Source organism: Sorex fumeus, unplaced genomic scaffold (genome assembly GCF_029834395.1).
Source record: "Sorex fumeus unplaced genomic scaffold, SorFum_2.1 ptg000030l, whole genome shotgun sequence".
Classification (NCBI taxonomy): domain Eukaryota; kingdom Metazoa; phylum Chordata; class Mammalia; order Eulipotyphla; family Soricidae; genus Sorex; species Sorex fumeus.
In genome coordinates, this window is record NW_026606087.1 from 13,896,105 (window position 1) to 13,921,032 (window position 24,928).

The 24,928-nt window shown below is 36.5% G+C and overlaps 2 protein-coding genes across 2 annotated transcripts; both read left to right on the forward strand.

Moving 5' to 3' along the window:
• The first annotated feature begins 7,127 nt into the window (after window positions 1-7,127).
• Window positions 7,128-8,075, forward strand: LOC130025433 (olfactory receptor 52H1-like). The gene has a single exon (XM_056116381.1). The coding sequence runs from the start codon at window positions 7,128-7,130 to the stop codon at window positions 8,073-8,075; it is 948 nt and encodes a 315-aa protein (XP_055972356.1).
• A 10,720-nt stretch (window positions 8,076-18,795) lies between these two features.
• LOC130025185 (olfactory receptor 52H1-like) lies at window positions 18,796-19,743 on the forward strand. Its single transcript, XM_056116132.1, has one exon. It carries the CDS (start codon window positions 18,796-18,798, stop codon window positions 19,741-19,743), a length of 948 nt encoding a protein of 315 aa, XP_055972107.1.
• The last annotated feature ends 5,185 nt before the right edge of the window (window positions 19,744-24,928 follow it).

Consider the following 24,928-nt stretch of genomic DNA (forward strand, 5'->3'; position numbering starts at 1 on the left):
ATTGTAGTCTGGGATATATAGTGAGATGTCTCCAATAAGAGTAAACTTTTTTTTATTTTTCTTTTTGGGTCACACCTAAAAGGGTTACTCCTGGCTCATACACTCAGAAATTAGTCCTGGAGATGCTCAGGGGACCATATGGGACGCTGGGAATTGAACCCGGGTCAGCCACGTGCAAGGCAAGTGCCCTACCCACTGTGCTATCACTCCGACCCCAAATTCAACCTTTAAGATTAATATATCTCTTACTGTATTCATATAAAATTACTAGAAAGATTATAAGAACTAAATTTACTATGAGTGTTTAAATGGATTACTAGCTGAGGGAAAGGAGAAGCAATACACCCTAGATGGGTTTCCACCCTTTAGCAGATCTCCTCCTAGTAATCTGGAGTGCTGAACCCTCAGATTAGATTTTGTCCTTGAGTTAATCTCCTAGAACTTCCCATGAAGGAGTAGCTTTACCTCTGTTTGTTGTTATGACAATGTTCAACCCCACCTATGTGTAGTCCCACCCTTCATGATTTCTATATAACTATGCTGTAAGGGGAAGGAGATAGATATAATGAAGTCGAGAATGATAAGGATGAGGATGAGGGAACTATGAGGACTATGACCAAAACTATGACAATGATTGTGCTGTAAGGGGAGAGATTGGACTATGCTGGGTAGGAGAGAGAAATAAACTGACTACCAACCAGCCTGGGACCCTGTTATGTTACTCCATGCCCCCAACCTTTGTTCATTGTTGCCTGGGCCAGCTGGGCAGCTTGAGTTCCTTGCACCGATGCCTTTCTGTTGCAAAACTCACAATTTACATGTGAGATTATAAATAATATGTCAAATAATGTGCCATGGGTTGGAAACAGAAGATATGGAAAGAGTAGAAACTTTCCTGTATAAGATAAATACATTTTGGTAAACTCGTGCATAGCATAATGACTACAATTAATAATACTGTCTTGTATATTTGGAATTTACCAGCAGCAACCCTGAATCTTTCTTAGCACACAAACACACAAACACCATATTAAGGTATGATACAGATCTCATATTTAATTTGATTTTGTAATTTTATAATGTAGTTCAAATCATCACATTATACTATTTGAATATTTACAATCTACTTGTCAACTGTATGATAAAGCTGGAAAAAAGAAAAAGCAAAAATTCATGGGTAGAATAGGCGCCATCATGTTAATTTTTTAAAAGCACTGTATAACACTGTCCTCCCGTTGTTCATCGATTTGCTCGAGTGGGCACAAGTAACGTCTCTATTGTGAGACTTGTTACTGCATATCGAATACATAATGGTTTGCTTGCCAAGCTTTGCCATGTGGACACGATACTCTCGGTAGCTTTCCTGGCTCCCTGAGAGGGGTGGAGGAGTCGAACCAGAGTTGGCTCGGGTTGGGTGCACGCAAGGCAAGCACCTTGCCATTGTGATATCGCTCGTCCCCATTAAGTTAAAAAACAAACAAACAAAAAAAAAGCAGATGCATTAGCACATGTAAAGAAAAAATATCCAAAGTTTCAGAAGAATAGGAAATGATCATGAAGTGCATTGCCTTTCGTAGAGGTCAGATTCTAGAAAACTGGAAATTCCTGTTATTAAAGCATTTTCTTACTATGATAAAAATATTGAAAAACCATAGGAAATTTAAGCAGGATGGAAACAATAACCAAATTGCATTTTATTCATTTAATCTTTTGTTTGTTTTGGGGCCACCCAGGGCTTAGCCATAGCTCTCTGCTCAAGCACTCCTGGAGGAGCTCATGAGACCATATGTGTTGCTGGGGATTGAACCCAGATTGACTGCATGCAAGGCAAGCATTTTATCCACAATATTTTCTCTCCAGTCAAATCTTAATTATGCTAAGTTATAGCAGCAGTAAACTATAATTTCTCTATAACCTTATTATTCTAGGTATTCAGATGCCATGCCAGTTACCTATAATCTAGTAAAAACAGATTTTATTTGGAGGTTTTTAGGAAGGGGAAGGAGGGAGAGAAAGTGAGAGAGAGAGAGAGAAAAACGCACTCACGAGAGAACATGGGCTTCTCCAGAGATGGAGAGAGCACTACACACATTCCAACATTAGATATGAAAGCATGAAACCACACATTTCAAGAGGGGAGATGTGGGCTACTCATGTGCTTGGCATGAATGCATTGTGCATGTGGGCACAAGCAGTATATGGGTTCAGGAAGCACATGCACACTCTTTCTTTCTTCAAGGTTTCTTTCTTTGTGCAAGGGTTTCTCCAATCCACCCTTACAAGGGACTTTCTAGCTATATAAGAGTCGATTGGTAGGGTTGTTGCTAAGCAGGTAGAATTGAGAGTGGTCTTCTTTGAAACTCCTTTTCTTGACCTTTGTTCTTGCTGGATCTTCAGCAAGGAAGGTGGGTCCAGCCTTCTCTGGTCTGGGCTAGTTTAAAGTTAATCAGATTAAAGGAAGGAATTGAGGATTCTGAGTAATTTCCTTCAGGCCCTTTCTGTAGGGAGGGGTCCACTCTCCTCAGGGTCTGCTGCTGGAGAAAATCTTATCAGGTCTTGCTTTCTGTACTCACAGGTGGGTCAGAATTAGGACGGCTGGCTTTATTTTTTCACAGAAATTTCATTGCCATGATGTGTGTATGTGGGGGTCCTTCTCTAATCTACCTGCCTACATCAAAATGAGTTTGCATCATTTTTGTTCAATTCGCATATATTCTATCCCTCTAGAACAGAACAGTTCATTTTGCCTAACCCTATTATCTGCCTAGAGGAAAGACAGTCAAGTGTCATTGGAAAGGAACTAAGGGCCAGAGATTGTTCAAATGATAGAGCACATACCATAGTGTCCTGGTTTCTATCTTCTGCAGTGAATATCTCTCTAGTACTTCAGAGTGTATCCTACAACAGTTAAAATATAATTAGATAATATTAGAAAAAGCTATAAAGGCTGAATAGATAGTACAGAGGTTAATGAACTTGCCTTATAAGTTGCTGACCTTGATACCAGATACCACATATGGTCTCCAAAAACCAACAGGAACACTACTTAAGCAAAGAGCCAGGAGTAGGCACCGCTGGGTGTGGTCCTTAAATACTCTTAACTTTATTTTTAAAGAAATGAATAAATAAACAATTGTCCATGGTTATAAAATAATGTTCAGTGAAGCTCATATAATAGATAGGAGTCAAAAGTCATGTACATAAAATACTACAAAAAAGGCATACAGAATTTTTCCCTAATATTTAAGTGTTTAATTCCTTAATATAAAATCTTAATATAATTTCAATATAAGCACATTGTAATACTTTAATTGTAGTAGTTTTAATATTAGAAGAGTAGATTTATTCCTAAATAGCAAGGCCTGATGTTTGTTGAAGCATCACTTCTACATCATAATAATAGAGGCATCTTACTTTTTTGATGAGGGGTGGGCAGTTGTGCTTAGGAATCACTCCTGGTGGGCTCAGGGGACCATTTGAGGTACTGGGAATAGAATCATGGTCAGCCTTGGCATGCAAGTCCTACCTGCTGTGCTATTGCTCTGACCCCTAGAGCCATCATTCAGGTGCTAAAGAGTTGTTGGTTTGTTATTTATGTGGATGTGAAGGGTGTAAGGTATAATCTACATTTTAGACAAGAGAATTAATGGGATGTCATGGGCCAAAACTTATTCCAACTCTATTTCAGTGGAAATCAGTAATTGGTTCACTAGAAATCTACTTTGATTATCCTATATTGTAGCAATAGTAAGCTCTAAGTTCTCTCTAAGTTTAGATGTAGACTAGGAATTCATCTTCAAGCAATGGTAGTATCCTATAGTCAGGGTTTTTCCACACAATTAATAGTCAAATGAATATCTTTCTCTCTGTAAGGCAACAGTCTATGGTGGAAACTGAAAATTTTCAGAACTTATAACTCCTATTCCTATGAAAATGGCCAAAGGAATAGTTTATAGTGTATAGTATGTTAAACCAGCATATAGTATGTTAAACAAACACTGATATACTCTTGACAGATGTTTTCTGCCTTTAATTAGTTTTTCATGGTGCTTTTTTTTCTTTTGGTTTCACACTCAGTGGTGTTTGAGGTCTACTCTTAGCCTGGTGTAAGCTCTCTGTAGACCTCTGGGGACATATAACACTGGTCATTAAACCCAGGTCACAGGCATGCAAAGTCTGCCCACTAGCCCTTTGAAACTTTGCCCCGTGGTCCTTATTTTTATGCTCACATCCATAATATCAGAAGCAGTTTTATAAGGCACCTATTTTCATTTCATTTCATTTCATCATCCTGTTATTCGTTGATTGCCTCGAGCAGGCCCCAGTAACGTCTCTTTCATCCTAGCCCTGAGATTATATTCAAGGCTCTTTAGGAGAAAGAGACCCATCATTGTTACTGGTATTTGACATATTTGGTACACCACGGGGAGTTTGCCAGACTCTGCCCTGTGGGCAGGCTACATTCGATAGTCTGCAAGTTTGTCCAAAGTAGGAATGAGATAATAAGATGTCATAAAAAGATGTCCTGATAAGATGCAAATGCGGCCGCGCAGTTCCGGGAGCTGGATTTTATAGCCTCTGAGTCTTGGCCGTTGATGGGATTACACGGCGCCAGGAGGCCAGGTGGTGGGTGTGACCCCTGCCTACTGGAATTTGGAGGATCTGGGTGGAGGATGCTCGACTCCAATCCGAGTAGGCTTGGAGATCTCTGCCCTGGAACCCGCGTGGCTTTGTCTCTCTGCCAGTACCTTCATGTGTGCAGAGAGTGGTCTCAGCATGGTGGTGGCTGGTCCTGGAGGTCTTCCGCTGCCGGAGCCCTGGTCAGGGCGGGGAGGAAAGCACCTATTAATGTTGTCAATTCTTAAATACATCTCACTACTATATTAGTACACATAATTGTGTCTTTACAGATATTAACTAAGGGAAGGCATGAACTCAAAACACATGGGGATAAGATGTTATCCACATACATAGCCATATACCCACAGATCCATCCAGCCACACACAGTTGCTAAGCAAGAAAAATGCAACCCCCAAGAGTGTTAACTCATAATCATGAGGAGAGTAAACCAAATTTTGTTGTAATCTTCCCTTGACAGTGAGATGATAGGGCATCAGGGTCCCTCAGGTACTACCTGTCTTTTCCCTATACAGAGCAACTCCCAGAAAAGATAAGTGAACGGAGAACCAACCTGCTTATTATTCCTTCACTTTTGGGGGAGATTGGTGTGCCTGTCATCACAGTTTTGCAGATTACTGGGGTGCCTGTCAGCTTCTGTGTCTGCTTCTGCCTCAAACTTAGGTGAATGCTGACTCTTTGGAGGAGGGGTTCTTTGGAACTAGGATTTGGAGTAAATGAAGAGAATTAATTTTGAATTCCATTTTCAGGAGCCATAGATTGAACACTATCACTTTGTTGAACAGCTCTTATTTATAAGCCTTTATTAGGGACCTCTGTATTTGAATATGTGCTACTTCTGATAATTACAAAAGATAAAAAGAGATAAGCAATTCCACAATTGTGTTACAAAAAGCCATATAATTTATTATTCAAACAATTTCTGTGTCAGATACATAACAAGAAACTCTCTTAAAGGTGGGTTAAAGTAAAAGGGTATATTTGTATATGTGCTTTTGTTACTTTTTCTGTTTTTGTTTCTGTGTCTGTTTTATGTTCTGTTTATTTTTCCTTCACTGTTTTTGCTGATTGCTAGTGATTATCAAAATATTAGCAACATTTATATACTTCTTAGTGATGGTTCTTGCACTAAGAACCACTTTCAGAGAGCTTCTTACTTTGTCCTAAAAGAGCTATAAATTTGTTCTTAAGGAATCATAGAAAAGAATCAAAATGGTCTACAAGTTTGCCCAAGTTTACACAACTAATAGCTGTGGAACAGATCTGGATATATCTAGCTTTTTGGCACCAGACCATATTTATACTCCTTGCCTATATTTAATATATAGTACAATCTTTTGTGCATTTACATATGTGTACATGAGAGACTGAGTGAGAAAAGGGAAACTTTTGTATTTTAATAGGATTTTGAGAGGATAAGTATAGATTGATAAAATGCATGAGGACTGAAAAGAAAATCAGAGTGCATTTAAGATTGTAAGATTAAAAGAAATTAACAACCCAAATGCTTATGAAATCAGTGGGAAAAAGATGAAAAATCTAGGAATTAGTATCACAATTGGCAATTCATCAATTGATTACAGACAAGAAACTAAAACAATAAGAGAGAAAATAAGATTTCAGTGTCTGTATGCTATTTATGAGAGTATTTATGTGTCTATATATAACAATGTGCTCACAAACAAAGAATCCTGTTGGGCAGAAATTTTGACTGATAATTTCAAATTCAAATTATTAGGGTATTTTACAGATGTATAGAGAATATAAGGTATTTTATATTTTTTTCCTTTGGAGGAAAACTAGGTACAGGGAAATTTTTTATTTCATATTAAAGGTACACATTTTAGCTAGTATAATGTAGGAATTCAAGTGCAGGAACTCAGCTAGTAGTTGTGAAATTGAAATAGATGTTTGATGGGCAATAAAGGGTTTTTGATTGGCAATAAATATGTGTTTGTTGACCACAAAATAGTCAGAGGCATAAAATAGCTTTGCATGGACTTCATAATTTCCCTAGAAGAGATGTGAAAGCAAGGAGATGTTACCAATAATGCCCATAGGTCATAAAAATATAATTTAATTAATTTATAATTTAATTCACAATAATTTTATAATTTTCATGAATTGTATGCTTATATAAAAATTTATACTTGTGTTTTAATCTGGAAAAAAATGCCAGGAAGATTATGTAAATCATTGGAAGTTTTTAGAGACAGAAGGAAATCTCTTTAACTAGGCTGATTATTCATTTCAATATATTTGAGAAATTCTCTTTTGCACATGGATACTGCATTCATTTTAGGATCAGTGTTTTTCACTTCAAATGTGATTCATTATGTTAATTGACAAACTATAGGGTCTCCTTTGTTTTAGAAGTAGATAACACTGTGGTTGTTAGAGTGACAAGTGAAAGTGGCTTAAGTGAAGCTAACTATATTTTATTACTCTCTGTCCTCAGGACCTGAGACTGGTGCAATTCTAATCTACTATGGTTATTTCCAACCAAAGCGGTTATAATCCAGAATACTTCATTTTGGTGGGGGTCCCAGGCCTGGAGAAATATCATGTGTGGATAGGGATACCCATCTGCTTCATCTATATTGTGGGCATTGTGGGAAACTTCATCTTTCTCTATCTTATAGCAGTGGAGCGGAGCCTTCATGAACCCATGTTTTTCTTTCTCTCCATGCTAGCCATGACTGACCTCGCCTTGGCCACTGTTGGTGTTCCTAAAGCACTTAGTATATTTTGGCTTGGGGATCGAGTAATCACATTTGCAGGGTGCCTTACGCAAATGTTCTTCCTGCACTATAGCTTTGTTGTAGATTCAGCCATTTTGCTGGCCATGGCCTTTGATCGCTATGTGGCAATCTGTTCTCCTTTGAGATATACCACCATATTGACTCCTAAGGTCATTATCAAGATTGCTGTGGCCATCATCTTCCGAAGTTTCTGGCTCATATTTCCAGTAATATTCTTGCTCAAACGCCTACCTTATTGCAAGGCACGTGTCATACGCCACACCTACTGTGAACATATGGGTATTGCTCGGCTGGCTTGTGCTGATATCACCATCAACATTTGGTATGGGTTCTCTGTTCCTGTCATGACAGTCATCATTGATGCACTCCTCATTTGTGTTTCTTACATTCTCATTCTCTCTGCTGTTTTTCGTCTACCCTCCAAAGATGCCCGCCAAAAGACTCTTGGCACCTGTGGTTGCCATGTTTGTGTCATCCTCATGTTTTATATACCAGCCTTATTCTCTATCCTTGCCCATCGCTTTGGACACAATGTCCCACTCACATTCCATATCATGTTTGCCAACCTTTACATTGTTATCCCGCCTGCACTCAACCCCATTGTCTACGGAGTGAAGACCAAGCAGATCAGAGAGAAGATCGTACTTTTGTTTTGTTCCAAAGATAGAAAGTAATTTTTCACTATAAATGAAAATGTTAGTAAAAATTTGTAGTGTATATAAATGTAGCAGAAGTTCTTTTAAAATGCATATATTATATAAGGTAAAACCCCCAGCTGAATTTTTGTGTGTCACAAAGATAGTATGTGAACCCATGATTTTCAGTAAGAAAATTCATTGGTGACATGTATTTCTATGTATTACGTGGCTGTGGAGATTATGATGAGGAAGAAGAAAGGGGAAAAAGAACTGAATTACTTTAAGTGGAAAACGTCCAAATTAAACTCTGAGGTATTGATACAGGTAGAGAAAATATATTGTGAGACCAAGACTAAATAAGAGCTAAACATAAAAAAAGGCCATGAGAAGTTTCTTGGAAGATTAGGGTCATAATTGGGACAATTATAACAACATTTTATTTTAAGTATTTTTAAATACTTTAATACATCACATGCACTCCACCCGAACAAAAAGAAGCCACATACCTTCCAACACAAATCTCTTGCACACTGTGAGTTGTATCAGCAGTGTTATGTTAGGAATAAAATATAGTGTGCTTTCCAATACCAGGTTTGTTGGCACCAGTACTAGAAGAGGACATAACTTCTAGTCTCTGTGACACATTGAGAATATGAGCTGCAGACATTGGGCAGTTTTTAGGAGAACACATCTTCGGAAAAATAGCCAGAGAATCGAGAAAAGATCTGAATTTTCCACAATCCTCAGAAAAGACCTGAAGTCAGTTCATTTGGACACCAACATTAGAATTTAAGCCCCTTGACCTGAGTGCTTATAAAGATTTTTTTCTTTCTTGTAGCACAGATCAACAGTAGAACACATTTTTGCTGGGAGGAGAGGAGATAAGGAGGGTCAACATTATTTTAAAATGCCACATTCATGTATGATGTATCCATATTCCTAATATTAGAAATGATAAAATACTGTACACTTTGATCAGAGTGCTTTCAATAAATCTTTTTACATACCTATCTACTGATGTGAGTGAAAATTATTTATTGATAAATGTTGTATTACCCAAACAAGGAGGAGGGTGGCAGAAGGAAAACTGGGGACAATGGTGGTGGCAAATGTATACTGGTGAAGGGACAGGTATTGGATCATTCTATGAACCCAGCCAGGAACAACTTTGTAACTCTGTATCTCAAGGTGATTCAATAGCAGCCCCCCCCACCCCCGCTCCCCTCCCCAAAAAACCAGCAACAACACAGGTATAATCATTAGGGATATAAAGATTATTATATACATAAAAACTTTTATGCTTCTGTGATACTTACATATTTGAGAATGACAAATAATAATTAAAGAAACAACATAAGTTCATTCTGTTTTAGGAGGAATCAATAGAAAAATCTGAGCAAAATGATGGATGACAATTGGATAAAGAGGGTAACTGCAAAGACCCCTGGGACTGGAAACCACTGGAAGCTGCCGCAAAACACTTTGAACCTTTCCCAAAACCTCTAGCACTCCAGGTTGTGGTTCCAAACCAAAAAACAAAAAAAATTAATCAATCAAAAAACAGTTAAAGGCATACTTATACTCCAAACTTAAAAGCTAAGTTACATTTTTTCATTGCGGTCACGGTCATGGCCCTCCCATTGTTCATCAATTTGCTCGAGCGGACCCAGTAATGTCTCCATTGTGAGACTTGTTGTTACTGTATTTGGCATATTGAATATGTCACAGGTAGCTTGCCAGGCTTTGCCGTGGAGGTGAGATACTCTTGGTAGCTTGCCAGGCTCTCCGAGAGGGGCAGAAGAATCCAACCCTGCTCAGCCAGACTGGCTACGTGCAAGGCAAACGCCCTACCGCTGTGCTATCATTCCTTTGCAATTTTTTGTTTAGTTCAAAGTCTGTTGGATTTATAAGCAGGCTTATTGAAAGACTAACTTTCCTTCTATGGCATAAAAATATACTAACTCAATATCACTACACAATAATATATTGAAATTCACAATGTCAATATAATTATTATGCTACAATATATATTTATTCATAAATTTACCATTAAATTATGCTGCCCACTTTATTTGTACTGTGAGTAGGACTTATTTCACTGACTTCTTATACCCACAATGTGTGTTTCACTGGAAAATGTACAACCTACCTAGGGTGGGTATTTTCACAAGAAACCATATCGCTTGAATTACTCACACAGTGCTCTCAGTTTATCCCATTGGTTGGAAAAATTCCATCACTAAATAATAGACTACTTATTATAGCCTCTTACTAATATCCACACATAAATTAAAACACACATAGTTCAACAACCCACCATAAAACAGAATTATTAGACTATTCAAGAGCATAAAAATACATGATTTACAACCAAATACAATCCCCCAACCCCATAAATGGTGAATTTTTTTCTTGACTTTCCTATAGAGTTACACAGATTCAACGCAATGCTCATTAAAATCCCTATGACATTCTTCAAAGGCTTAGCACAAACTTTATTTAAGATTATTCCATATAAAACAAATAAACAGGATGAGGTGAAGTTAACTGATTTTCAGGGCTGGAGAAATACTACAGAAGGACATACTTGCCTTGCTTGTAATCCCAGTTCCATCCCAGCATCCTAAATGTCCTTACTGCTCTGTCAAGAACGATCCCTTACTTCAGAGCCATGAGTAAGTCTTTTGCACCTCTGGGTGTATGCCCAAAACAAAAACAAACTAACAAAAAAGTAAACTGGTATTGTTTTCTTACCAGTTATTCATGCAATGTTACAAACTGTGTCCAAATTTACCAATGTAAAAAAAATAAGTGTAAAATCACAAATGGTTCTCTGTCTTCAGTTTGGAGTGACCTACTAAGGTGGTGGGGTCTGTCTTGCATTTTAGGTTGGAATAAAGATGTTCCTGGGATCACAGCTAACTAAAGGCTTGACTGAAGTTGGGGAGGGGGGTCTACTTAGGTAGTCACATGGGTATTGCTGAGAGCGGTTTCAATTCCTCCCCGTATAGCTTGTCTGAGGGTAATAATATTACAGAGGCTGGTTTCCCTCATAAAAGGACAATTTAATAGCAATAGCCACGGGGCCGGAGTGATAGCACAGTGGGTAGGGTGTTTGCCTTGCATGCAGATGACCTGGGTTCGATTCCCAGCATCCCATATGGTCCCCTGAGCACCTCCAGGGGTAATTCCTGAGTGCAGAGCCAGGAATAACCCCTGTGCATCACCGGATATGACCCAAAAAGGAAAAAAAGAAAAAAGAGAGCAATAGCCAGAAGGAGGTTTCAATGCTTTTAAGTTATTGTCTCTAAAGAAATATAACACGCCTTTTTATAAAACATATAGTTGCTTGATTTAAATCATCACACTCAGACCATATGCAAGGGAAGGATTTTGAAGACAGGAGAATCACAACATGTGTAAACATATTTTTAAAAACACAGGCTTTTTTTTTGGAGTTTATCAATGGAATTTGGCTTTTTGATGTTTTCCTCCTCTGACCTATAGGCCATACACATATGAAAGTAACAGCATTAAAATGTTCTTTGATCCTAGAGTCCACATACGAACCATGGTCACGGTCACAATCCTCCCGTTGTTCATCAATTTGATCGAGTGGGCCCAGTAACGTCTCCATCGTGAGACTTCTTGTTACTGTGTTTGGCATATCGAATACATCAGGAGGAGCTTGTCAGGCTTTGCTGTGTGGGCGGGATACTCTTGGTAGCTTGCTGGGCTCTCCAAGAGGGGTGGAGGAATCGAACTCGGGTCGGCCATGTTGGCTGCATGCAAGGTAAACGCCCTACCTGCTGTGCTATCGCTCCAGCCCATGAACCATGGTATTTGTACTATATTTAACACTATTGATTCAGCTCAAAATAATAGCTGTTTCCAAAATATTTTGCATGAATAAATATTTTATATGAATAAACATATATATGCAGTTCCCAAAAGTTAAAATTAAGTTGAAGGCAAGCAAGTAGATTCTTTAATGCTTTTAATAAACTAAATTAAAACATTAACAAAATATTTAAAAACCAACAAATATTCTGTTTTTTTTTTTTGGCTTTTTGGGTCACACCCCGTGATGGACAGGGGTTACTCCTGGCTTTGCACTCAGGAATTACTTCTGGTGGTGCTTGGGGGACCATATGGGATGCTGGGAATCGAACCTGGGTTGGCCGTGTTCAAGGCAAATGACTTACCTGCTGTACTATCACTCCATCCCCCAACAAATATTCTTAGATTACAAAAATAGATTCTTCAAATACAGTAATTTTTATGGTATATAAATTTTTCTTTAGAAAAATCAGAATAGAGAAGGAGGTTTGGAATAGAAAAAGTTATCAAAATAAAATGTAAAAAATGTTAAACAAGGCATGCATTTACCATTTTGCTTTACTTATTAATATTACCATAAAATATTAGTGTTTCCTCTGAAGATTTGACAATTAAATATCTTCATAGTTTTTTATTTGTACTCCAGCAAGTGTATGAGAGTGTGAAGAGATCAGTAATTGAAGAGTGGGTATATTTGTAAGTGATATAAAATATAGATTTCGGGGCTTGAACAATAGTACAGTGGGTAGGTCGTTTGCCTTGCACATGGTCGACCCAGGTTCGATTCCCAGTTCCCATATAGTCCCCTAAACACCGCCAGGAGTAATTCCTGAGTGCAAAACCAGAAGTAACCCCTGTGCATCATAGGGTGTGACCCAAAAAGCAATCAATCAATCAATCAATCAGTCAATAGCATATAGATTCCATACTTTTTTCAAATATATGAGAATTAAAGAATTTCCACTTAACTGATTATAATAGTAACTTCAATATATAAGATGTTATATAAATAAATGTAGTGAAAAGAGATAGCAATATTCCTGTCACTAGTGATTGAGAGCACAGATTTAATGAATGCTTTGAGAATAATATAAATTCATGGCAAATATTAGGAATGTTTTGTTATCAAGAGATCTGCCTTTGGGAAACAGAAACAGAGAGCTAAACAGATAATGTAACGTGACATAATTAGTGCTAAGATAACAGTAAAGCATAGAAATGTTCAATAATTTTCCAAATGAGGTATTATAAGCTTTGAGTGAGCGAAGGAAAGAAAAAAGAGACTATTCTACAAAGAAAACAATGGTCTTAGACAAGAATAATCTGCATTTGGAATTTCAAAGACATTAGTCTGAAGTTTTGAATATTTTGATATTGAGTGGTAAGAGATTGAAGTGAAGAGTAAATCAGGGACTTCAGACTTCTACAGCTTGCATGTTATGTCAGTGAGAATTGATTTTATTATATGTTCTTCTTTTCTCTTCAGAAAAAAGATCAGAAACATTATTATGGCTTTAGAAGAGTGAATTAAATTGATCAACAAGGACCCCAAACCAAAAGTGATGAGGGACTAGTGTGCTCACTAAAGGACAAAATTGACTTTTAGTGTTCTACTCTGAGGGATGTATACATAAATAATTTATATCAAAGTTTAATATTTGACCAATATTAATGATATTTGATAACTAGGTCATTCCTTTTTTAGGCTTTAATTAGTCAAGAAAAATCCATACTTCTTCCTTAGATTCTTTTGCATCTTATACTAAATTAACTATTATACTTAAAATGTTGCATTTTATGAAAACAACTTACAGACATACTTAAGTCTTTCATACACACTAATAAGCACAGCAACAACTAACACAGAGAGATTTCCCAGCAGATGGCTTTTGCCACAGTGGAGGATACATTCATCATTTTGAAAACTCTGGAAAAATCTTTCTCAGGATATTGCCTGTCTCAGGAGAATTGTGCCTTTAGGGGTTTGTCTGTCTCAGCCTTTGAGACCTTGGGATTTCAGGGAATATATCCCTGGCATTGTGTTCACAGCATAGTCCAAAATCCACAGATGAGGCTTTTGTCGTTGGTGACTCAGGGTTCTGTGTATCTGAGTGACCTATCTCAAATCCAGGTAGAGGAATAGAGGAGTGATCTCATGAATTCTCTGTCATGAAGAGTTTGGGTTTGGTGAGTGGTAGTCTTTGGGGAAAACAAGAGCAGTTGGAAAGTCAAAGGCTAGATGTTGGGGAGTCCAAACTGAAGGTTGTACAGAGGACCCAAGAAGAGGAGCATTCCAGATCCCCCTATGAAATGGAAGCTATAGGTGTCAGATGTTAACTGTTTAAGTAGTCACAACGTAGATTTTAAAAAGGCAGAAAATGAGAATAAGGGAGACTGGAGGCCTTCCTGAAGACATAGCCTAAACAAAATGGTCTGAGAGCTTGAAGCAGAGGGCTGTAACCAGAATCTGTGGTCTCCATGTGATTTGAAACTTTTCTGTCAAGTGTGAGTTTCAAGTGCATTTGCATGTGTTAGTAATAATAATGATATTACATAATAGTTACCATTTATTGAAAGCTTAACCTACTTTTCCAGTCACTGAGGTAAGACTATTTCCTCCTATAATCCCCATAAAAATTCTGCGAGAAACAGGCCTTTTCAAGAGATCAGATAGCTTGTTTGGTAAAATGAAAAAAAAGAGAGGCACGGATCAAATGTAAGTACAAATAACTCTAAACCCCAGGTTCTTAAGCAATGGCTAGTATGTGACTTTATACAGAATTTACCTTGGATTGGATTTGTCTGGGGTTATGTGTAAACGCACATATGCTTTAATTCTTTCATTTGTTTATTATTTTAGCCATTTGTTCCTTTAATAGCACTTAAATGGAACCAAGAGTAAATAGAAAGGAGAACAAAGGTGGGATGGGAGAGATTTTGCTGATTCGGTAGTATCACATCAAAAAGGAAGTTGTGTACAGTGACTTGATTATTTATTCAATTAAATTTGAGTGGTATAGAAATTGAACAAGAGTCAGCAGATTAAGCTATAAATACAAAACTGTTCTTATATGCAAGAGAAATAGAAGATAGGCCAATGCAATAAATGTTTGTAAGTGCTTCTTTAGGATCTAAGTCGTTCTAAGGCTTTGTGTAAGGGAACATAAACTTCTAAATTAAGACAAAGCTTTCTGAAGAAATTTTCTTCTAAGCCTAGTGAAAAGGAATAAACAGCATCATACAATATTTTCTGTCTCTGTATAAAGCTTATTTAGTAATAATAATAAAAAGGATATAATAATGCTCATACTTTTCATTTCAGTAAAAGTAGCTTTAGCATTTTCTTGGTTTAGTATATCAGTGGCTTCAGTTTTCAGAGGTTCATTTTCTTTAAGCTATGCAATAATGTCAATTTATTTAATAATTTCGGATATTTTCAGAGACAATGTCAACATTATTATAGCATTGACTTATTAGTAAAAATTTATTACACATTTATTGCAGTTTTTTTTTTGCTTCCCAAATAGTGCTCAGGGTATCTGGGTGTCATCTTGTCTGGTTATGTGGGCCATATGATTTAGTGATATGTACTTTTAAGTTCACCATTGCGTAGACTTCGAGGATACTATTGAACAAAAGACCCTCAAGAATAAATAGAATTGGCATGATCTTAGTCTATAGATATTAGCAGAGAAAATAAATGTTAAAGAAGTTTTTCAAGTATAACAAATCTCAGGAAAAATATCTTGCCAAAACTTTCTCTATATATTTGGCATATTACATTAATATTTGGTCAGATTAAAGTAGCTTCACATCTCTAGAATAAATCCCTCTTGATCATGATGTATGATGAAACTTTTAATGTATTTTTGAGTTTGATTTACTATTTTTTTGAGGAGTTTTGCTTTTATGTTCACAAGGATGTTTATATATACATATATATGTTTGTGATGCCTCTTCTTTTGGTGTCAGGTTAATATTGACTTTAATCAAAGTGCTCAGAATCATTCCATTTTAAAAAAAATTTTGAAAGAAGTTGAGAAGAATACCTAATAGGTCACCTCCAAATACTTGGTAGAACAATAAAACCTTTGGGAGCAAGACTTTTGCTTGGGAAAAATCTGTAGATAACTTTTAAATTTCTTGCTTGTAATGAATTTGTTTTAGGTATTCTATTTTTCTCCCGTGTTAGCCAGAAGTTTACTTTTTAAACTAAATATCCATCCATGTCTTTCAGATTCTTAGTGCCATAAAATTGCTTTACTTGTGTTTTATAATATCATTACCTTTGTTTCTATTATATGCTTTTCCCTTTGATGTATTATTCTATCAATTGGATTGGATTCTCTCCCTTTTCTTTTTTTCTTTGTCAATCTTATTTATTCTTTTGAAGAGGCAGCTCTTGGTTTCATTGATCTTCAGTACAGTCCCTCTAATGTTCTAATGCCTCTTTTAGAGAAATAGAACAAACATTATGGAAATTTAAATAGTACCACCTAAAACTTCAAATATCCAAAGTATTTCCATTCTTTTTTAGATTTAAAAATTTTCACAAATTTTATTTCATTGAACTGTTTTTGATAATTTCAAACATTATTTTATTGTAGCACGTGATGTAAAATAAGCTATTTTTGTGCCTGTTAAGGGGGTACACTTGGGTGTGGCTAGGAACAATGACAGAGGGAAGGTCACACTGGTGCTGAGACTGATCCTGGAACACTGAATGCCTAAAACAACTACATTATGAACAGGTTTGTAAACCACAGTGTTTCAATTTAGAAAAAAAAATTCATTCCTTCATTATCAAGCCTAGCCTTACATGGTTATTAAATCAGTATAAAGCAGAAATCACGGCCACGGTCCTCCCGTTGTTCACCGATTTGCTCGAGCGGGCCCAGTAACGTCTCCATCATGAGACTTGTTGTTACTGTGTTTGGCATATCGAATATGTCATGGGTAGCTTGCCAGGATCTGCCATGCCGGCGAGAGACTCTCGGTAGCTTGCCGGGCTCTCCGAGAGGGGCGGAGGAATGGAACTCGGGTCGGCCATGTTGGCCGCTTGTAAGGCAAACGCCCTACCGCTGTGCTATCGCTCCAGCCCAAAGCAGAAATAATTCTTACAAAATAAAAAAGATGAAATGACCATTTTTCCTGCCATTTTCCTCTTAGTAAATATCCAGTTTGCACCCTAAACCCATTTTTACCCCATTTGCACCCTCTCAGAGAAACACACATTTGTACTGCAGGAGCTCCCTTAAAGTTACTGACTAGTGTCAATGGATGACACTTACTGTGCATGAGATTGTCCCCACAATGAACCCCACAGATTTCCAAAGTATTTCTGAGAAAAGAAGAATAGAAGGTAACATATTCCTGATTTTAAACTACACAATAAAGCTAGAGTAAACAAAAGTGTGATATTGGGTTAAATTAAGGCATAGAGCAATGACTTAGAAGTGGATTCACAGGGGCTGGAGAGATAGCACAGCGGGTAGGGCGTTTGCCTTGAACCTGGTCGACCCGGGTTTGATTCCCAGCATCCCATATGGTCCCTTGAGCACTGCCAGGAGTAACTCCTGAGTGCAGAGCCAGGAGTAACACCTGAGCATTGCCGGGTGTGACCCAAAAAGAAAAACAAACAAACTAAACAAAAAAATAAGTGGATGCACAAAAATAAACCCTCACATAGAAAAATCGTAAATTAACAACAAAGGAAACGAGCATACAATGGAAAACGGAAGGTCTCTAATAAATGGTATGCAGAAAAATAAGATAGTCATGTGCAAAAACAATAAGACTGGTTTCATTCTCACACCAGACACAAAAGTTAACTCAAAATTGATTAGAGATTTAGATGTTATACTGAAAAATGTAAAAAATATTGAAGAAAATATAGGCAAAACACTTCCCCTTCCAGTATTGTACACCATGTTTCTGTCAAGGGGTTGACATCTTATATAAATAATTCATGAACTCAGCACCAATAAAATAATCCCATCAAAAACTGGAGAAAAGCTAAACAGATACTACATCAAATGACACATAAAGATGGAAAACAGATTCATAAAATTTTAATTATTAATTAGAATCAGGGAATTAAACAAAACAGCAATAAAATATCATGTCATAACTGTGGAGATGAAATAGATGTTGGAGAGGGTATTTAGAAAAAGGAATCCTTAAATACTGTTGGTTGGGATATAAATTAGTTCAGCTTCTGAGGAAAACAGTACAGAGCCTTTTCAGGGAATTAAAAAAAATATGTGGCTCAGAAATTCCATTTCTACATACCTACTGCAAGAACACAAACTGTTGTCTTGCTCTTTAAACCCATCCCATATTCTCTCTTGAATATGCATCTCACATTCTTGTCTCGACATTTCTTGCTTACATATTTTCACTCTGGAGAAGCCTGCATTCTCTTTCAAACATTTACTTCTTTCTTTCTCTCTCTCACATGTAAAGTTTTTTCAAATGAGGTAATACTACATAAAAAGCCTGGCACATAATAGGAACCTTTAGCAATTTTCTCAATTGTTCTCTACTTTAAGTTCTTAACTTCTTTCTATATGTGATTAAATGTGTTTATATATGTACTATATATCATATATATTTATATGTTATAGTAATCAATTGCATCGACCCTGTGAAAACTTAATCATTAAAAAGGAAACAATATTTTATATAATTTGAAGAAGATAATGGAGTAAATGAGTGGGTTTAACCCAGAGTACTGTTTCAATGGCATCTTTCCTGATGAGTATTGCTTTTAATAAAGATTCTTTCTTGACTATAAGAAAGAAGAAAGCTGGCACAAAGGAGAAGATGTAGGGAGAATTGCTATACAATTCTCTCTCTCTCATGTTCATTCTACATAGTTTATTTTCAGGATACTGAAGCAAATCACCAGCCCTTGATGGTCATGTACAATCTGAGTGACTACAGAACAGGTTCCTTCACCCTTATGGGAATCCCTGGACTTGAGGACTATCACATCTGGATCAGCATCCCGTTCCTCTTTATCTATCTTGTGGCTATTTCAGGCAATAGTATCCTTCTCTACCTCATTGCAGTAGAGCGTAGTCTTCATGCACCCATGTTTTTCTTCCTTTCTATGTTGGCTGTTACTGACCTCGTATTGTCTACCACATGTATTCCCAAAACTCTTACGATCTTCTGGCTTGGTCCCCAGACAATCAGTTTCCCGGGTTGTCTTACACAGTTATTCTTCTTGCACTATAGCTTTGTCTTGGACTCAGCTATACTACTGGCCATGGCATTTGACCGTTATGTGGCCATCTGTTCGCCCTTGAGATATACCACAATTCTGACTCCCAGGACCATTTTCAAAATTGCTGTGGGAATTTCCTTCAGAAGTTTCTGTGTTTTTGTTCCTTGTGTTTTCCTTGTAAATCGCCTACCCTTCTGCAGGACTCATATCATTCCTCATACCTACTGTGAGCACATAGGTGTCGCCCGGCTTGCTTGTGCTGATATCTCCCTTAATATCTGGTATGGTTTTTGTGTTCCTATTATGACAGTGATTACAGATGTGATCCTGATTGCTCTCTCTTACACTCTTATTCTCTGTGCTGTTTTTCGCCTACCCTCCCAAGATGCCCGCCAGAAGGCCCTTGGTACCTGTGGTTCCCATGTATGTGTCATCCTCATGTTCTATATACCAGCATTTTTTTCTATCCTTGCACATCGTTTTGGACATAATGTGCCCCTTACTTTTCACATTATGTTTGCCAATCTTTATGTAATTATTCCACCTGCACTCAACCCTATTGTCTATGGAGTAAAGACAAAGCAGATTCGGGACAAAGTAATTCATCTGCTCTTTCCAAAGAGGGCCCAGTGATACAAACCTGGAATCTGATGGCCAGGACAACGTTATTGCATGTATTAGATTAAAGCTGAATATTAGTTGGTTATATTAGTTATATAAATTAATATTGTATAGTAGATTATAAAATAGTATTTATTAGATTGTACCAGTAGCCAGTGACTCCCGAGAAAGTGTAAAAAAATTCCTTATTAATTAGAAATGTGGTTTTTGGTTTCATTATAATTTTAAGTTGAAGTCTAATAAGTCATCCAGTGGAAAATTAAATTCTCAGAGTGGGATATTATATATATTTTGTTTCAAGAAATTAAGATATCAAAATTCTTTATAATTATTCTATATTATTATGAAACTTTAATGAAAATTAGAAAATGTATAGTTTTAGTTTTATACATTTTAGTTTTAAAGATGTTTTAAAGATCTTTCAAAAATATTTTGAAAGTTTCAAAAATATTCAAAGCATTTTTTCATATCCAAGCATTACAGTAGTTTGTAGAACTAGGAATTCTACAATGATATCTTCGTAAGGTTCTGGATTTTCACTCTGACTGCCTGATTGATTTGTAGATAGCATCAAGTTGAGGTCCTAACATGTACTAACAGCATGAGCAATGTTTTACAAATTTGCGAATGACAAATATTAGTGAATTAATGTAATAAAAAGGGCAGATATTAGTATAGGGTAAAATAAAGCAATGATGTGGACTAAAATTTATGTTAGTCTTGATGAAGAGAAATAAAATGTGACTGAGTAGAGTCACTTAAGAAGGAATAAAAAGAAAAGAAATAAATTTCTATCACGAATAATATAGAAAACATACATAGACCTAAATGTAGATTTAAAGCTTGATTAATGGAAGCACTGGTGGATCCAAATTTCTTTGGAAAGAGATCACAGCAAGATAAAATAGCTATATTATTTATTATTATTTTATATTTATAGTTATACAATATAATTATATTATAATTCATATAACATAGTTTATTATGTTATCAAAATATCATAATTTATCATTTATTTAGTAGCTACTTATTACATTGCAGTTATTATATTAGCTATTTAGTCATCTAACTTGGTCATCTTGAGTCACTCAGTGACTACATCAGTCAATGCAGAACTGTTTCTGGTATTTATCATATGTCAATGACTATTGGTACCTGATTTCCTTCCATATTTAATTTATCTTAAAAGTCAATTTCTACCTTCTAAACAACCTTGGATTCACTAGTTCAATGAGACCACTTCCTTTTACCATGGCAGTTAAAAGACTTACAATTTTTTTCTGAATAAAAAAGAAAATCAGACTTTTACATAATATCTGTATTTCTAGATGAAAATGTCTCATCTCCATTCACATGCCATTATTCTAGTAAATGACTAAATAAATATAATGACACTTAATATAATCTTCTTGCTTGTTTGGGGGCCACACATGGTGCTCAGGGCTTACTCCTGTCTCTATACTCAGGGGTTACTCCTGGCGAGGTCCAGGAAACTATATGGGGTTATAGAGATCAAAACTGGGTCATCAGTATGCAAGGCAAGTACTTTACTTGCTGTACTCTCTCTGTTTTCTCAATGTATTTTTAATAGAATATATATGTTCTTTGGATACAAAGAGTGTAGACATTTTATTTGTAACAATGACAATTTGTTAAACATACATTATTAGATACAAACATATAAATGTTCCCATTTTCATGTATTTAGAACACCATAAGTGAAAATACTGTGAAGTATAAGTAGAAGAGAAAGTAGAAGGAAAAAGAAAAAACAAGTGATAAAATTTTTTTATAAGACAAGAAATTATAGAATTCTAAGAAGAAAGATAGGGGAAAAGTTCCATTTATATTTTTTAAAGGTATGGTACTTGAAAGAACTGTTTCATCAACAAAAATTAAGCCAGTGGGACTACACCAAACTATCATGTATCTGCATAGCATAGAAAACATTAAAACAAAATGGTAACATGAAGCATAGGAAATATGTGAAAAACATATTTGACTTGGGGTTTATATCTGAAACATAAAAGAAACTCATTTACTACAAAATCAAAAAGGATGATCTTATTAAAAATTGGCAAAAATGTAAATAGGCTTTTCCTCCTAAAACGTGCGATGATATATTTAAAGGTATGCAACACCATTACTGATCAGCAAAATATGAATGAACACAGTACAAATATCTTGATTATTAAGAGAGCTATTAGTAAAAAAGCAAATGATAGAAATGTTAATAAAGTTGTGAGGAAAAATCAGTCTCTTGAAGTGATACCTGAATTCTCAAATTCATTGATTATTGAAAATATACAAGTAAAATGGAAATAACCCAAATGCTCACCAACAGAAAAATGGTTAAAGTATATAGCATATATACACAAAAATAGTTAGATGCCACCAGAAAGAAGAATATCCTGCCATTTGTTATATGAATGAAAGGATATTATTCTAAATGAATGAGCCACAAAGAAATGATGAATATTCTATGTTATCACTTATATGTGATGGTCAAAATAATATGTTAAGCCTCTGAGGTGTTTGATGCCAGTCACGTGGAACAGAGGATATCAATGGAGTAGATATTGAAAGAGAACAAAATTTCTTTAATAAGTATATATTCTGGAGAATAAATGCACAGCATGATGACTACAGCAAAAACTATTAGAATGTATATTTGGAATTTACAATCAGTAACTTTTAAGTTTTTTTTTTACCATATACCCCCACACACATATCACTATATGTATATTTTAATTAACCTAATTGTGTAAACATTTAAAAATGTATATCAAATTAATTCCACATATACCTATGGAAATAGTGACAAATTAAAACTCCACTTAGTACATTAAAACTGACATTCATTTGATAGATCTATTTTCAAAACATTATCAGCTTTCATTGTAGCACTGTAGCACTGTCCTCCTGTTGTTCATCTATTTGCTCAAGCGGGCACCAGTAATGTCTTACAACAAATTGTGAGACTTATTGTTACTGTTTTTGGCATATCGAATATGCCATGGGTAGCTTGCAGGCTCTGCTCTGCGGGCGAGATACTCTTAGTAGCTTGCCCGGCTCTCCGAGAGGGGTGGAGGAATCGAACCCGGGTCAGCCAACCGCAAGACAAACACCTTACCCACTGTGCTATGGCTCCAGCCCAGCTTGCAATGTAGGATACAGAAAGATAACCCTTGGAAATTGAGTTATTTGTAAACTGTGTTCAATCAGAATGGAAGATGCCCATTGATGAGATGAAACCATACATATAAGCAATTTTGAAGCCAAATATTTACAAGTAATTATTGAAATTCTTTGAATTTATATAGATAAAGAATGGATTTTTAAAATTCAGGGAATTTACCTGTTAGAGGTGACCTGTAAGAGCTTCTTAGTTATAAGTTAAGATTTAGGGATCAAGAACTCTCGACAGTTTTTAACAGACATGTAGAGGTTTTACCACAGGTAGAGAAGGACCATTATTACAATGGTGGTTGGAAGGGATAGCTCTGGATGGGAGATGTGTGCAAAAAATGGCTTGCACTCTAGCACCGTAGCACTGTCCTCCCAATGTTCATGGATTCGCTGCAGCGGGCACCAGTAACGTCTCCATTGTGAGACTTGTTACTGTTTTTAGCATGTCAAATACGTGATGGGTATCTTGCCAGGCTTTGCCGTGTGGGTGAGATGAAAAAAGTGAGTAAAGGAGCAAATGTGATAACCTCTCCGTATCTGTATTATAAACCATAATGCCCACAAGTAGAGTGGGAGAGACAAAAAAGAAAAGTGCCTGCCATAGAGGCAGGTGGAGGTGGGGGTCCGGGGTAGTAGGAGGGATAAAGGGAATATTGGTGGTGGAAAATGTGCACTGGTAGAGGAACAGATGTTGGAACATTGTATAACTGAAACCGTATTGTGAAAACTTTGTAACTGTATGCCACAGTGATTCAATAAAAATGTTTAAAATTTATATAAAGGTAAAGGCCCTCCCGTTGATCGTCGATTTGCTCGAGCGGGCCCAGTAACGTCTCCATCGAAGACTTTGTTGTTACTGTGTCTGGCATATCGAATACTCTCGGTAGCTTGCCGGGCTCTCCGAGAGGGGCGGAGGAATCGAACTCGGGTTGGCCATGTTGGCTGCTTGCAAGGCAAACGCCCTACCGCTGTGCTATCGCACAGTTTTCCCACCAAGATACGTTTTACTAAAGTACATATTTATCAGCAAAAGATATAAAATAATGTCTCATGTTACATTGATCCTAGTAATAAAAATGTGACATAAAGATGTAGATAGAGATTTAAAAAAAAAAAACTAGAGAAAATGGCATCACCCACTCCTAGATGATGGCAAAATAAAATTGAAGCTAAAAAAAATGTTACAATCAGATGTTTCACATGTGCACTGTGAATCAACCACTGTACTAAATATGTTCAAAAGGAGTTTCATAAGACATAGAGAGCAGTCCAGTCCAGTTCAGTGTGGAAATGCACTGAGCAAAATGCAAAATATGATATGCTAGGTTTCTATTTAAATAATTTTAGTATTTAGGAAAAGATGCTGGAATCTGAACAAGAGAAAAGAGAATAGAGATGTTTATGGGGGAAAGAGCAATGCATTTACTGCACTTAAGAGCACTGAAGGTTTTTTTGTTTGTTTGTTTATTTTATTAGTGAGACATCATGAGGTACAGTTGCAGACTTACAAATTTTTGCGCTTGGGTCTCAACTATACAATGATCAAATACCCAATCCTCCACCAGTGCCCATTTCCCACCACCACGGATCCCAGTCTCCCTCCCACCCCCCATCCCCTCTATCCCACCCTGCCTCTGTGGCAGGGCATTCCCTTTTGTTCTCTCTCTTATTGGGTGTCGTGGTTTGCAAAAGAGGCAATGGGTGACAATCATGTTTGGTCTATAGTCTACTTTCAGCATGCTTCTCCCATCCTGGGATGATCCTCCCAACACATTTATCTGGTGTTCCTGAAAGGTTTTTTAAGAGTAGTTTATCCACTTTGGTTCATAATACCTTAGAAGTTAAAAGAGAATTTTTAGCTACTACAAAGAGGCTGTTATTAAGTGCCCAAAATGATCTTTTCTTGTAGTCTGTCTGAGGAAGTACTATTATTCTGCTGACCCAAGAAAGGAAATTTTTTACCTTCTAGTTCTTTTTTTTTTTTTTTTTTTACTTCTGGCCACATCTG

What these genes read in the sequence shown, in the direction of transcription:
- LOC130025433 (XM_056116381.1), top strand. Translation starts at nt 7,128, where the DNA reads ATGGTTATTTCCAACCAAAGCGGTTATAATCCAGAATACTTCATTTTG.
- LOC130025185 (XM_056116132.1), top strand. Translation starts at nt 18,796, where the DNA reads ATGGTCATGTACAATCTGAGTGACTACAGAACAGGTTCCTTCACCCTT.